This window comes from Poeciliopsis prolifica, unplaced genomic scaffold (assembly GCF_027474105.1).
Source record: "Poeciliopsis prolifica strain line A6 unplaced genomic scaffold, Auburn_PproV2 SCAFFOLD011, whole genome shotgun sequence".
Lineage (NCBI taxonomy): Eukaryota > Metazoa > Chordata > Actinopteri > Cyprinodontiformes > Poeciliidae > Poeciliopsis > Poeciliopsis prolifica.
In genome coordinates, this window is record NW_026562386.1 from 6,961,800 (window position 1) to 6,977,893 (window position 16,094).

At 35.4% G+C, this 16,094-nt stretch overlaps 1 protein-coding gene across 1 annotated transcript; it reads left to right on the forward strand.

Annotated features, from left to right (window-relative positions):
- Window positions 1-290: 290 nt before the first annotated feature.
- On the forward strand, window positions 291-11,474 carry slc7a9 (solute carrier family 7 member 9). Its single transcript, XM_055037079.1, has 13 exons — window positions 291-411; window positions 2,260-2,366; window positions 5,093-5,240; window positions 6,733-6,975; window positions 7,168-7,293; window positions 7,399-7,498; window positions 8,803-8,847; window positions 9,027-9,150; window positions 9,359-9,462; window positions 9,609-9,705; window positions 9,879-10,028; window positions 10,265-10,439; window positions 10,600-11,474. The coding sequence occupies exons 2-13, from the start codon at window positions 2,262-2,264 to the stop codon at window positions 10,659-10,661; spliced, it is 1,479 nt and encodes a 492-aa protein (XP_054893054.1). The 5' UTR covers window positions 291-411; window positions 2,260-2,261; the 3' UTR covers window positions 10,662-11,474.
- Window positions 11,475-16,094: the final 4,620 nt, after the last annotated feature.

Sequence of the window (16,094 nt, forward strand, 5' to 3'; positions counted from 1 at the left end):
TATCTGCAGAATTAATATCCATTTAGTCAGAAAATTACAGTTTGTTCTTCTCTTTTAAAACTTTTTTTTAAACCAACTTTACTCAGCTTTCTCTTCTGTTTGCCTTTGGATGCTTTAATTTCAGCTCTTATCAGTGCATTTCTATAACTCATGTATTTCTGCTGTGGCTGTGAACCATTCCCTCTTTCAGCTTATGGCTTCCCAGGATGGCCAATCAGATTAGGAACCTCCCCCAGGGGAGTGTGTTCAGACTCATGGAGCCTCAGGTTTTCTCCCAGGTCAGACTTTCCTGCTGTTCTTCTCCTAACTTAGATAAGCATCATCTCTTTTGGCTCATCACTGGCCCCAGGTTTTTGAAGAAGCTGTGGTGGATATTTTATGGACTCTAACTAACGAGGTTTCAAATTACAAGTAAGTGAAACAGATAACATGATTTATCATACAAGTCATCAAAAATTGAATTTTTGTTGTTTTCTTTTTTTTATTCCTTTACCTGTCGTAATGTACAGGTAGTACTTTTACTGTGATATATATATTATATCACACTAATATATTAGTGAGTTTATTGTAGTATAATTACACCACAAAAATGTATAATTTTTGTGATTATATATTAATCACGCTGTGATTAATATATAAACACAGTGTGATTATATATTATGTATTAACATACTGTTTAGTTACACATTATCTTGGATGGTGGGAAAAGTCAACATTGAAATGTATCCTGTGTCTCTCCCAAAGTTTGTGACTCAATCTGGTTTTAAAAACTTGAATAATTACAGTTTCTAAGGAGCCCAATGAAAAAAAAATTATAAATAAAATAACATATATATTTATATAGATATATCTATATATAACTTTAGGCATTTTTAATGTGCAAAAATATTTACTTTATTTCTAGAAGTTAATCTTTTCTGTAATTACAAAATCTAGATAATTTATTTAAGTTATGTTTTATTTGTTGCATTAATTATTAATGCATCAAAGCTCACATTAGACTTGGAATAGGTTTAAAAAAGTGTCTGATATGTTGTTTGTAGTAGTCAAATTCTGGAATCTCAAAAAAGATGAACAATTATTGAATAATCAGCTTTTGGAAAAACACTACTAATTTTGGTAAAAAAAAAATCACTTAATATTTTCAAAGTAAACTATGTTATGTTCTGTTCCTATAAAAACTGACAAATAAATATATCAATAAACAAACACAGGGAATGTGTTCAGAGTTAGCTCTACAAAATGCTCATTATTTCTCAAACTGAAATGTCATATTGATGATTTAACAATGTGGACTCTAAATATGCTATATTGTTCTTCAAGGCACTTCATTCCTTTTTTACCCTGTATATAACCTAACTGTATTACACAACAGCAAAATCATATGGTTTAACACATTCCCAACTCTCCCAGAAAAGAAAGACAAACATGCCTTTGTGTGTATCTGAGTCAATCTATATATGTTACGTTTTTAACACACTCAGTCATAAAGGTTGTGACCTCATTCCTATCTGACTGCCTGTGTACAACTTTACCACCAATAATCAAAAGTAAATCGCAGGACAGAACAAAACGCAACAAAAACAACTCAGGAATTGAAACTGCAGCAGCTTCAGAAAACATGGAATGACTGATCAAGAAGCTAAAATGTTGCATTACAGCTTCTTTTTATGGGAAAAAAATGTAAAACAAAACTATGAAAGAATTAAAAAGCTTTCTCTTTGAGTTGATACTTTTCCCTAAAAATGTTTAAATAAAAAGAAGAAATTGTTTTCCTTCTTTCTTTGCATGTGTTTGTTGGATGATGCTCTCGTTAGTTAATAAACAGAGTTTACTGGTTGTGAGTGAACATAATTTCCTGGAAATCTTATCTTGATTTGTCACTCAAGTGACAACAAACATGTTTACTGGTTGAATAATTGTCAACATGACTGCTGTTGAAGTTGAAAGAGAAATTGAACTCCGAACACACGGAACTATTTATTTCACACTCTTTTATTAAATCAGACAAAACCTTTCCGGTTTTAAATCAGACTAGATCACTAAACTATGATCTAATTTAGTGATCATAGTTTAGTAAACTATGATCTAGTAAACTAGATCATGCTGACTTCCAGAATAATATAAATACTACCCAAAACTCCCAAATTTATCGATATGCTGGCATTCACTGTAGCATAACTGACAAAATCTGAATGATTTAGTCTGACCTAATGTCAGTCTTTGCAGTCTTTAAGCCATTTGTGTGTTTTTTCACAGAAATGGAAACAGACAGCATCAGTAAAGCTTCACAAAATGGCACCACAGACAATGTCGGCCCCTCAGAGAAAAAGCGACCAGAGAAAGCAGCAATGCTTCAACAAGATGTGAGTATTAGTTCAAGCAGTGCTCTGAGAAAAAGGCTGAATAAATGTTCACACCATAGAATCCCACCATATGCACCCTCTTGCAGTAAGGGGGGGAGCAGGAGCTGCGTACCAGGCAGTGCTACAGCAAGTGTCTCTGCAATTTAACCCCGCACCCATCAGCTCCAGGGTTTCTAAACTCTCACAGTCCTGAGATATATTTTACGGAAATTATAGTTTGAATGTAGTGCTTGTTGTTGGGAAAACATATGTGCGGAGGAGCGGATGTTATATATTTGAACAAAGTCAAACTAAGAGGAATGTTCTTCAAACACAACTTCCTGGTATATTACAAACCAAACATTCTTCAACAGAAAGTATCATACAGAAAGAGTTAAAGTACACAAAGATAAAGGCAACTGAGCTTGTGTATAACTGTTTCCCCCTTTTGGGTCCAACACGATGACTCAGCTCTTGTGGCTGACATTCAGAAGTCTACCTACATTTGAACAAAGCACAATGTACACTTTTTAAAACCCTCTTCATGACAGCAAAAAGTGAAAAAATCTTTTTGAAAAATGAAAAGACTCACAAAAAACAGCAAAATCATTACTATTATATTTGCAATCAAACCTCTGGGATTGTCCAACCCCGGGTTATATTTATAAACCATAACAGTATTTTCACTTATGGTCACTGCATTTGCATGCAACACTGATATGATATGTTATGATAACTGGAATGATAAGTTTTTATAGATAAAGAATAATGATAACTGGAATGATAAGTTTTTACAGATAAAGAACAGGGAAGCTCTCATGCTTGATTTAATGGTCCCTGCATTCTGCAGGTCAAACTGACCCAGTGGCATAAAGAGAGAAGCAGGAAGCTGTTTAGTTATTGTAGGATTTTAGGAAAAAAGAGTGTGAGGATAGGTATAAGCTTTCAAAAACTTTGTTGCCAATGTGAGATAAATCAGATTTGTATTACTGACTTTACAGTAACACCTGATGGTTTTACTTTTCTTCTTATGCAAATGTTAATGAGACACTTTGTTGCTGTGGGGTTAGGTGGTAGTTCAGCATCCAGTCATGCAGACTGATTTCAGAGAAATTTCAGAAAAAAATGGGTCACTCTTAGCACATCAGTATCTCAGCAGATACCATGATAGGATGTCACTGTTGCAATAAGTCCAGTTGTGAAGTGATCTTGAAACTAAATACCCCACAGTCAGCCGGTGGCCCAGTTCACTTCTCAGAGGTGGGGCATAGTGCATAGAGGTTGCGTAACCATCTGCAGAACCCATACATACCTTCAAACTTTATGTGACCTTGAGACCAATTCAAGTGAAGAGTTTTTAAAATGGCTGAACCTTATATTACCAAGTGCATTTCAAAAAGTTGGATGCATTGGCGAAAAGTACACGTGTTGCTTGAAGAGATGAGTTTTGCCTGTCTCAGACAATCCAGTATCAGTGTGTGTTTGGCAGATGCCACAAAAAAGGTACTTTAGTCACACCTGAGTCAAGTGTAAAATTTGGTGCAGAGGTACTTATGTTATAAAGCTGCAAGGAGCTAGGAAAGAATTTGTAATTATTTGGCATACCAAAACATCACACATCCAATTTTCTGGGAATAGACACTTATTGTTCCAGCATGACTGCACACCAGCTGCATACAAACAACTTCAGGGATAGCACCAGCAACGTCAACCTTGTATTTCATGGAAGGGAATTGATTGACAGCAGACCGCATTTGTTGATTGGTCCTTGATTTACATCACTGGAAACTCCAGTATTTCTCAGATAGTTAAGCAGTGGACAGGGAAACGTGCCGTCAGAGAGCTGCTCAGTGTGGCGGAGCGTAATCATACGTTAACTGTTGGAGCAGAGTGACCGTGATCTCACAGCCTCACAAGCTGCAGGTCTCTCTGAAGAACAGGCAGCAACAAAGAGGAGAAACATCGTGGTTCTTGGGAGCGTTCTGTCGGAGCTACAGTTTTCACCAATGTAATTTTATTTTTTGTTTGGAATTTCTTTAGGTAAAGTTCATGTGTGGATATTGGTTTACATCTTCTGACTGAATTACCTAAATCCAAAAGGTTGCACATTCAAAAAAAAATAAAGTGGCAGAATATAAATATATTTATGTGTATAATGAAATAATATATACTTGTGTTTTTAATAAAGATGATGATGATGATGATCAGAATCGTTATCATAGTATTTGGACCAGCAATTAATTTTTATAGGACAAAATGAATCACAACCTCAAGGTTGTCCTTTGCAGAGGGTTACTGCAAACATCAGCAGAGATTCGACCACAACTGCTGCTTACCAGCTGTCCACATTCCCATATTCATGCCCACATAGTGAGGAGCAGCTCCTGATGAAGACACTCATTACTGAGGTTGAACCGAACAAGACATGAACTGGTTAGAGTGAGTCTTGCCAGTTGATAAACGCTTTTAGAGTGCAGACTGTGAGCCAAGTCTGTTTGTCCACCATCAGTGTCTGACCTCACAAGAACTTGATGACATTTTATCATAATGTGATAATTCAAATTATTGGATCAGTATTTAGATACTTCACATATTTACTGTACTGAGATAAAACAACAATATAATGATCTGTTTAAATACTTAAATAAAGTCATGAAGTGGAACATGAAAACACTGCAGTTTCCAAAGAATCAGGTTATGTATTTAAACTAAGTTGATTGACTTTTTTTCCCTCTGTGATTGAACAGATTGGTTTGCTGAGTGGCATTTCCATGATTGTGGGAACAATGATTGGCTCAGGGATCTTCATTTCTCCTAAATCAGTGTTGCTGTACTCAGGAGCTGTGGGTCCCTGTCTCCTCATCTGGACTGCCTGTGGAGTATTAGCCACTATGGGTGAGATCATTATGTTTTTCCTTACAGTGTGCTTTGTTTACATGCACTATATGCATGCCACATCAATTATTGAAAAGGATTAGAAATTATTTATCACAACCTCAGTTTCTAAGTCGCAAAAACTGTTTTAGAAAGTCGTATAAACTTTGTAGAACCACTGTATAAAACATTGTTTGATTCCTCAGTGTGTCTCAGATGAGCCACAACTACTCAGAGACACAAGGATTCAGTAAGAAAATGCATTTTAGGATGAGGCTGTGGTGCTACAGTCACTGTTTTCCTCACCAAAAATGTGATGACGAATGATAACAATTTATTACTTTGTAGTGGAGTTTCTGAGCCAGAAATGTTCAGGCAGTGACCTTGACCAAGCCTATTAAAGCCAGAGGCTTTGTGGACTCTTCTTCACCCCTTGTTTGGCAAGCGGCACTCTTTTTTGATCAAAAGAAATCATAAAATCATAAACCACTGATAAAGAACCTAAAAAGATTTACTAATATTATGGGATACCAACGTTGCATTGTATGTCTTTTCTAGCCTCCACATTTCCTCAATCTGTTGTTTGCAAACCTGCTTATTTTCTGTCATTTAAAAAAAAAATGATAGAAGCTTTATAGTCACTTTAATAGTAAACATGGTCTGTGTTGTGGAAAGAATAACTGATGAAGATGTCGCCAAAAAAAGCTAAGTACCTTTCTGTTACAAATGACATATTTTTAGATGAGGGTATTTGGAACCCAGTTTTATGTCTTTACAGTTATTCAGGTGATGTAAAGTCTGTCATCTTAACATGCAAAAAAACCACATAGCCTTTTTCCTTCCCAGAATCCAGATTGTGTCATTAAATATTTAGCTTTTAAAATCTAACCATCTTACTTTATTTTTTGATGATTTCATTTAAAAAAACCTTGTGATTAAATATGGCAATTCCAAAGGTAAGCTTGGTAAAACATTTAATAAAGTTTTGCAGTGCTACTTAGCTTTTTATTATGTTTTTATAAATGTAATATATTGCAGAGCTGCTGCTTTTGAGGTGCAGCATCATATAAGACTCACATAAAATTATACAATTATACACCAGTTAAACCACTGAGTCATTTGGTTTTTATTCTTTAACAACACTATTTTTACTTGTGATTGTTTTATGACAATTATAAAATCTAATCCGTCATGGAAAATTATGAGTTCTTGAGTTTAAACTGTCAGAATAAAGCCCAGGACTTTGTCCTTCAATGTCAGGGTGGTAAATGTTAATGTGTATGTGTGCAACATAAAAAAACAAATTGGGAAAGCAGCTGGATGATCATCACTAACAAACAGAAATGTGGCTTCTTTGCCAAATGAAAGTTATTGATCAATTTTAACGTTGATGGTGATCGATCTAAACAAACAAAAAAAAAATCATTAACATAGTCTTTTTCAAGTTACTTTTTTATTACTGTGTTTTACAAGACTTTTCTTTCTTTCTGTCTTTTTGGGTTTGGCCACTCAGGAGCCCTTTGCTATGCTGAACTTGGTACTATGATCACCAAATCCGGGGCAGAGTACTCCTATCTAATGGAGGCTTTCGGCTCCATTGTTGCCTACCTTTACTCTTGGACCACTGTTATGGTGCTGAAACCTTCCTCATTTGCCATCATCACTCTTAGCTTTGCAGAATATGCCTCTGCTCCTTTTTACCCTGACTGCACCCCTCCTCTCGTGGTTATCAAGTGCCTGGCAGCAGCTGCGATAAGTAAGTAACACAAAAAAAAAAAAAAAGACGAAACAATAAATTTGGTTCTTGTTGATATCACAGATAATTTCGCCCATACTTAATTAACCTGTGACCAAAATATGCTCAAAATAGATAAAATAGCAACTTATGATGCTGCTTATGAAGATAAATGTCATTTTTAAAAATTTTTTTGTCTTTGTTTCTTTATAGTCATAATCACTAGTGTGAACTGTTTGAGTGTCAAACTAGCAAGCTACGTGCAGAACTTTTTTACTGGGGCCAAACTTATTATCATCGTCGTCATTGTGGTGGCTGGCATCGTTCTGATGGCTCAAGGTTTTACTCTGATTACTCTTCTCATTTCAGTTTAACTTAAGTACTTCTCATTTGATGAAGTAACTATGAAATCTCAGTTTTATGTTTTCATGTTTTTGAATGCAGGTAAAACAGAGAACTTGTCAAATACATTTGAAGGCTCATCCACATCTTTTGGTGCAATTGGACTTGCCTTTTATAACGGACTTTGGGCTTATGATGGATGGTAATAATTTACATTTTTCTACTTTGCAGCAGATTTTTTTCTTCACTAAACTATATTAATATGCAACAAATAATCTATGTCATTCAGTCCCACTGTTGATCACACAACTGATCAGAAATTAGTGAGGAATAATAAATTCATTCAAGGGAATGGGGTTATGTACCATAATAAAAATTATTAATCAATCAAATAAATTAAATATAATCACAAACTATGTTTAATGTTATTTCCAGTCTATTTCCCAATCATGTGAATAAAAAAGTTTCAATATTTATCTCATAATGTGATCAAGAAATGAAATGCAACTTTTATCAGAGGTTTTCTTGATTATCGTTGAAGTTTAAAGGGCTTCATCATTATTTACATAAATTGTCATTATAGATTTTTTAAAGGAAAAATAAAATTTTCTATTTCAAATAACTATTCACAAAGTAATATAACGCAAAACCAAAATACAAATCTATGATTAGATAATGTGGATTATGAAGTTGTTTCACAACATGCAATTACAGGGATAGTTTAAAATAAAATGACTTTTTGTGATCACTTTATGATGTCAGATATTGGCATGCACCGTACAGCTGATGATAACAGTGATGATAAGGATTTTTCACATGGTGACTTTGAATTTTGACCTGTGAATATTTCTCTACCAGGTCTGTTTTTTTTTAGCTCCTTAGAAGATAAAGGGATAGCTCAGATAGTCAGACAGCCTGACGAGTCAAAAAATACACCCAACCCTCCCTGGAAATAATTATATAATTAAGAAAGGAGAGCTTTGTAAAACTGAGGAAGGCTTAGATGTTAGTTATGCCATCAACTCAGAACCTATTAACCTTTTCAGAAACTGAGGTTGTTCAGAAAATCCATTTTGTATGTATGTAGTTCCCAGAAGTCTGAACCGGAAGTGATCCGCCATCTTGGTAGGCAAGCACAACGCAAAGCATAGATGAACTGTGGCTTCGAGACCAACAAAAAGAAAGCATTTTGACATTCTTTACCAATTTGCAAGAGAATAATACATCATCAAAATCACTGCTGTAGGAATTGACCCATATGAGAGAGAGAAGGTTGTGTGTTTATTGTTATCATAATATTGCCATAGTAATTGTCATAATAGTTAGTTATGGATACCTTCTAAGATGGCTGTTCCTGGAAAGGTGACGCTACATGAGAACTATGCATTAAAGATGCTGTTGATAATAATCTCTTAACAATTAATAGATGCAATTTCATTCTTTAATTGGTTTGTCAGTGAATCAAATGTTTTATTTTTTTGTTTTTTTTTCCCAATATTTTGACAGGAATCAACTGAATTTCATCACTGAGGAGTTAAAAAACCCATTCAGGTAAAAATATTTACCTTTATGAATTTCTGCTCAAGAAATTGCTAGTAAAATGCTTGCATGATATTTATTGCAGAAACTGGTCAGCATACTTTTGTGTATGAATCAAGATCTTGAGAAATTTGAATATTAACTAGTGTAAAGTCCCTTCTAATATTTTTTTCCTCTCAAATTGCCTACAGAAATTTGCCTCTGGCCATCATCATTGGAATCCCTTTGGTGACTGTGTGCTATGTGTTTGTTAACATAGCTTACTTTACTGTTATGACGCCCTCTGAACTGCTGTCGTCTTCAGCTGTTGCAGTGGTAAGGACGATTATCCATAAACCAAAGAGCTGCACAACTTAAAAAAAAAAAACTTGTATGACTTATCAGCATGGCATGCATATTAAAAGGCTTTAATGAGAGCTTTCTAAAATGAGCTAATGACCATTTCAAATGCAGAATGTTTGATACGCCCCCCTTTTAGATCTTCAGATTAACTCCTGAGGCACTTTTTTTTCTGTCTCCATAGACTTTTGGGGACAGAGTCCTTTACCCTGTGGCTTGGATAGTTCCTCTGTTTGTGGCCTTTTCAACATTTGGTTCTGCAAATGGAAGCTGCTTCACTGCTGGCAGGTAAAACAAACACATTCATTGAATTTTATTTCTGATTGTACCTATCTAATGCTTAGTAAAGTAATTTTTAGATGTGGAGTGAAAAGTAGAACAATGCCAACTGAATTATTCATTATCAGCTCACATTGCATTTTTTTCTTCCTCAGACTGTCCTATGTAGCTGGTCGAGAGGGACACATGGTGAAAATCTTATCCTATATTAGTTTGAGACGCTTCACTCCTTTACCTGCTCTCTTATTTAACGTAAGTCTAAAATATTTATTGTTTGAGTTCCTGTGTTGAACATGGTCCCACTGGATCACCTTAATGTTGACCTGTAAACTCAAAATAACTAAAAATCCTATTTGCAAATTCTTTGCTCACTTTGCTATTTCAATCAACAAGTAATTTGTCTATTTTCTTGCTTTCTATTCTAGGGGATTTTAGCAATATTCTACATTATTCCTGCAGACATCAATACTCTGATAAACTACTTCAGTTTTGCTCAGTGGGGCTTCTATGGTCTGACAACTCTGGCTCTAATTGTTATGCGTTTCACCCGGAAAGATCTCGACAGGCCTGTGAAGGTGAGGCTTTCTGAAAAGCTTTCAACAGATTTAAGTGTGTGTTGCTTTACAAATACACTTAAAAGTGTTGCGTGATAAAAAAAAGTCAACCAAAAGCATTAATGCCAATTTTGTCATGCATTTCAATGCATTTTATTAAGATTATAAGCTACCACCATTTATCATGGTACTGATGATGTGTTCAAGGATTCAGTAAAAAATGTTAAAATGACCTCTGTTTTTGCTACATACTAAAGGTGCCCATGGTCATAGCTGGCATCGTAACCTTGGTGTCCTGCTACCTTGTCTTGGCCCCCATCATCGATAAGCCTGAGTGGGAGTACCTTTACTGCACCATCTTCATCTTCAGTGGACTCATCCTTTACTTCCCATTGGTCCACAAGAAGGCAAACTGGGCACGCAAAATCATGAGTATGGTTCCTCTCTCAGCTAACAGAATATCTGGCAGATTCAATTCACCTGTACATAGGCATTAATTGCAGAAATGTCTTTAGCAAAGGCAGACACCAGGCAGATAAAAATGTTCAGTCATGTTTAGCTGATATGACACTTAATCTTCTTTCCTCCACAGGGCCCATCACCATGCATCTCCAGCTGCTAATGGAGGTAGTTCCACCAGAGAAAACCGAATAAGAAGGGACAACCTGTTCAGATGAACTCTTTTGGGATCTCCTGCAGCATTTTGGACTTTATCAGGAGAAGATCTGGTGCTTGTAAATGATACTGTCAAACACAAGAACATATTCTGTTTGAAAAGCTATCCCTATGTTAGGGAGAATGAGTTGAAACAATCACGATTTATAATAATTTATGAGTTTATCATTGCATGTTATACAATAGAAGGTGAGGGCTGATAGAAAAAGATGACTAGGCTAGAGTGTTGTTCTCATAAGTCATGGTTGTGCTGCATTGAACAGTGGAAGAGTAAGCTTCCACCCCAGTTTCTCACCACAGACTTTGATCCTGCAACTTTGCACTAATGCAGAAAAAACATACTTATTGTCAGTTTTATAAAAAAATTACTGTGTTGTTGATCATGAACTTGTGAACCAGGATAGCCTGAAAATATCAGGCATAGTTCAGAAATTGTCTTTATGCTTCATACCGACATATTTCTCTCTGTGTGATAGATTTTTATTTTTCATTCTGCTTTTTTCAAAGCCAGAATGAAAAATAGCTGCTACACCCTTATGGATTTACACGTCCGTACAGGGATGCCATTTAATTTTGTTAAAATGAATCTACAAATGAGGAACATGAGGGCTTCAGCATCATTTCTTCAGGAGGTTCTTTTTCTCTTATTTGCCAGTTTGAATTGAATTATCAAATTTTATCTTTAAAAATGCGTTTCGTAAAACTTTCTTTACTGTTAAGTTATAATGTCTTTAGACTGAGAGTATTGTGATACCTGCTGTGTATTAAAGTTTTAATCTTTTCAAACACAAACATCCAATGATATTTCTTTTTAGCTGCTACTTTTTTTTAAACTTCACAAATGTTTAATCAATTGAAATAAATCAGCTGATTGCCAGTTTAGATATATAGGAAAACTGTGAGACGATGTGCAATGTATATTTTTTTGCCCTAATAATTTAATAATTTGAAGATGTAAGAGGCATAAATAATGAAGTGCAAGTTATTTTCAGTTTAGTCAAGTGGAAGTTCAGTTACCATACTCCACACAGTACATAATTAACAGCTACAATAACATCTGCCAAAAACACAAAGACAGAAGAAGCAGCTTATGTAACACGTGGTTATTTCCCTTGCGGTGTGTAATAGTGAAAAAAAAACCCTGTAAACTAAGCACAAGTAACACTTTTGCTTGAAATATAAAATTTGTTTCATATACATGGTTCACATTCTTTATGTTGAAGAACGGCTCAGGGACGTTGCTTAAACAAAATATCTTGAGTCTTATTTCACAGGAGGAAGTGTGTTTATTTAAATTGTTCAATAAATAATAAAAAGAAAAATTGTCAATGCAAATTCCAATAAAATAAATCAGACTTTGCATCTGTTGACATTATGTGGAAAGACCCAGGGTTGTGTTTTGTTTTCCAGGGTCTTGCACCAGATTTTTCCTTAACAAAAATATTTAAATGATAACACATTCAACTAAATTACTCTAGATTGTGATGCAAGAGGAATGAGGCATTTGTAGTTATATTTTCAGGTGAGAGCAGGTTGTTAAGGATGTCCACCAGGTGGCAGTGTAATACTAATATATCAGACTTCTTAGAAGTCAGTTTATGTTTCATGTGTTTATAACGTCAGCACTAAATATATCGAGGGATTTATGTGCATTACTGGTTTTCTTGCGTTTTCTACAGAAGGCATAAAAATGAAAAACTACATCTGATGTTTTTATTTAGCTGTATATTTATTTTTAATTATTGCAGCGTTTTAATATGACATTAGTTGCACATGGTGATATTTATAGTTGGGCATCACTTGGTGACAGACAGGTAAACAAAGATAATTGATCCCAGACTCCCCTGGATAATTCATTGCTCCTTTATTGCCCTCTAGTGGCATTCAGACACAATCTCACAGGTAAGAATGTTGAAACTGGAGGGTTTTCCAAAACCAGTACTAGAATTTTACTAGTCAAAGGCTGTGATTGTCACAGCTTTTGACTAGCAAAATCATCGCTGCCAGCAGGAGCAACATGCTGTTTGTGTAGGCTCGTGTTTTTTAGGTTATTTGGTGGTTTTGTGTGGAAAACGGAATCCATTTAAGTTTTCACAGTTCAGAGATGAACTGCCGAAGTCTTGCTTGTGATTCAGGTTGCAAGTCTGTCCAGTAAGATAATATTGCATATTTCAGTTTGACAAATTTAAGGTTGCATTTGAAAATGTTTTTCATCATTTAAAGTTGAGCAGTTACATTCTGTTTCGTCATTCTTTTATGGATTTTCAAACCGAGGCTGTAAGAAATAAGATTTTTCATTTCAGTAACAACTAAAAGAGGGAGGGGGAGCAGAATTTTTAAAGAGCTGGCTCTTCAAGTGCTGTTGATGCTTATGAGGGGATCCAAACCTTCTCTCCCTCCTTTTCAGTGTGAATGTTTAGTGCTGTATTGCGCTACACGAGCAGTCAAGGACCTTATTTGTTGTTGTAAAAACAGAATAATTCCTCGCCAGTAATCCTCACCCAAGGAGCCAATCTGAATTGCGGGTCTGTTTGGTGTGTGAGCAGTATCTTCACAAATTGCAAAGTGCACTTGACAAAATGAGGCGTCATTTGCAGTGCTGCTTCTGCAGCTGGTGTTGGATGTGCTGATGAAGTAGTTTACTTCTCAGTTCCAAGTCATAACTCCTACTAAATAGACGAGCTGTAAATGAATTGGGATTTATAGCATTGACATTGTCAGACACTTCAGCCAACAGAATAAGCATGTGCAAATCTTTGTTGACATGTTATGACTTCATATTCAACGTTGAACCACAGAAATATGCAGCTCCAGTAAAAATCTGTTTTACTTGACTTTCATAGGTACTAGAAAAAAAAATCTTCTGGCTCAGTCATTCATTCTTTAACAGATAAACTCACAAGATGTTATTGTATTGTTATTTTATAGAAGCTCAACAAGCTTCACCATCTTTTTTCTGTTTAGTTGTACACCATTTTATCCTCTGAATTCAAATCTCTGCAGTTTTCACCACAGTAGTTTTCGCCTCCATTTTCAATTAATGAATCTAAATTGCCCTCAAATTTGAAAATGTTTTGTATTGGTTCTAACTGTTTTTGGTATTGTTTCTATCTGTGATTGACTGGAAATTTGTTCAAATTGTACCCTGAATCTTGCCTGTTTACATCTGGAGATAGAGATCAGGCCCCTCATCGTGCTGTAAATATTAAGTGAATGTGAAGGGAACCTTAATATTAGAGTCTCAGTCTTTTAATTACACTGGGCCCACAGGATAAGAAACTGCATAAGTTGCATTCCCCTTCATCACAGAGTCAGTCACAACTATCACGTACGAGAAAATCATGAAAGAATTATGACTATACATCTTAGCTACAGCAGAGGCAAAAAGACTTTCCACTGCTGCTTTCACTGTGAATTTTGGTTTTCACTATTGCTCCAGTGTTGTATGTCTGTCATTGAATACTGAATTCTGAATTAAAGTAGATCCTGATGTTTGATCACAGTTCGCTCATATGCATTAGGCACATAGTGCTAACATGCTAACACTAATTCTTTACTGCCGTACCCCCAGCTCCTCAAAGTGAAAATCTAAGTTTTCAAACTTTCGAAAAAAAGAAAAAGAAAAGAGTACTGGTTGTCAAAGTTTGTTCAACTATAGTCACAGGGAGTTATTTCCATGTGTTAATTGCTAACTTGGTCTGTCCTAATCAAATTGTGCGTTGCTACAGTGGCAGACTGATTGAACATTAATATGGTAAATATTCTGCTGCGGATGAGCGCTCTTTATGCACACATTATGGAGATATGCATGCAGCACTGACGGCATGGCCACATACTCAGACCGACGCATACAATACGCTCAAATATCGCTTCATTAATGGTTAGCAGTTCTGATGAGCTCTCATCTGCATGTCATTATCATGACATTACTGCACTTTTGCATTTGGTTACTAAATTAGCATTTGGATTAGAGGCTCGCAATCATTCAGCGACCTTTCCAAAAACTGCATTATAATGCATCCCTAATGAACCTAAGCTACAAATGAAACTTGTGATTGTTCTTATTGTTTACAGATTTTCTAAAATAATATTTCTACGCTCCGAGCTGCACCGGACCATTAGGATGATGATTTTAGCTTCTTTTCAGGTTTGGGACTTTACTTGACTTCCACTTTATTCTGCTTCATTAAAATGGTTACAATGGCTACCACTTCCTGCTGTGTTTGTTTTATTTTGTTAATCGAGAAAGAAGTTGACGGCAGGTGTTACAGTTGTTTTTGTTTTTACCATGTTTACCATTTCCGAGGGGCTCTTGTGGTGTGGGATTCTACTTGTGTACAAATGTCTAAAAACATTGTAAAGTGTAAAACATGCCAAAATTAAGGCATGTTAATGCAGCTGCAAAATATTTATTTTTTTTACAAAAGGTTTCAATGCTTTTCTTTTTAAAAGGAAATGCTTCCCACTTTCTTGTCACTCATATATTCAGCAAAGGAGACGGTTTTGTCAGCTTTTATGCTTTCTGCCACTGGAGGGCACATTTCCATAAGAAACAGCAGCAAGGGGACCCAACCATTTCTTGAGGCTGATCATCCTTTCACAGTCCAGGGTTCAGCTCTTCTAGATTTGTGGATTGCCTCTTCATGGCACAGCTCCCAGAAATATCCTTTCATTGACTTTAATGTTATGAAAAAAGGATTCTTTCTCTTTATTATAAAGTTTCAAATGACCATACCTTAGAAATGTCATGTTAATCATTTTGTTTGATTGCTTTTCTCTGCATAATAATTTGTGACTCTCCCCTCTTTCCACCCTAAATTATGCTATTTGTTGATTTTTTTTCTGGGATTGCTGCATTTCTTTTGAGCTACAACTGAAGCACAAGGGGAATTGTGTGAATAGAGCAGCTTCCTGTTGAAAAATATACTTCTATGATGCAAAAAATTAGGCACTTTTTTGCCTAATTTCTCTATTACTTGGATAATAGAGAAATATACTCAAAGGAAAGACCAAGCAATAAAAAAGTAATCCGTGTGAAAATGTTTCACATCCTTAAATTAATACTTTATTAAAACCACAATTTAAAATGTTATCTTTCTTTGACTGGAGTTTGTTAGGATCCCACATCTTGACTTGACATCATTTGCTTACTTTTAAGGACTTTCTCTTTTCCACAGGTTGTTTTGGGATACATTGTTGGTTTTATGCTAAATTTAGTTGTAGATTCTGGGTCAGCTTTACTAAAATGTAAATTTTTCATCTCCTGAAGTATTTCTGTTGTTGACTTGCTGTGGTTGGACTCACTGTAAAGAAAGATACAATTCCTCTTCATTTTCCGCTTTCTAACAGGCAACTAAAAGTTTCATGTCACAACAGATTGATATTTGGATTCATACATGTTTTATACTTCGT

Coding starts and splice junctions, on each gene's coding strand:
- slc7a9 (XM_055037079.1), top strand. CDS start 2,262: ATGGAAACAGACAGCATCAGTAAAGCTTCACAAAATGGCACCACAGAC. Junction 5,241..6,732: donor TGGAGTATTAGCCACTATGG/GTGAGATCATTA, acceptor TTGGCCACTCAG/GAGCCCTTTGCTATGCTGAA. Junction 9,706..9,878: donor TACCTGCTCTCTTATTTAAC/GTAAGTCTAAAA, acceptor TTTCTATTCTAG/GGGATTTTAGCAATATTCTA.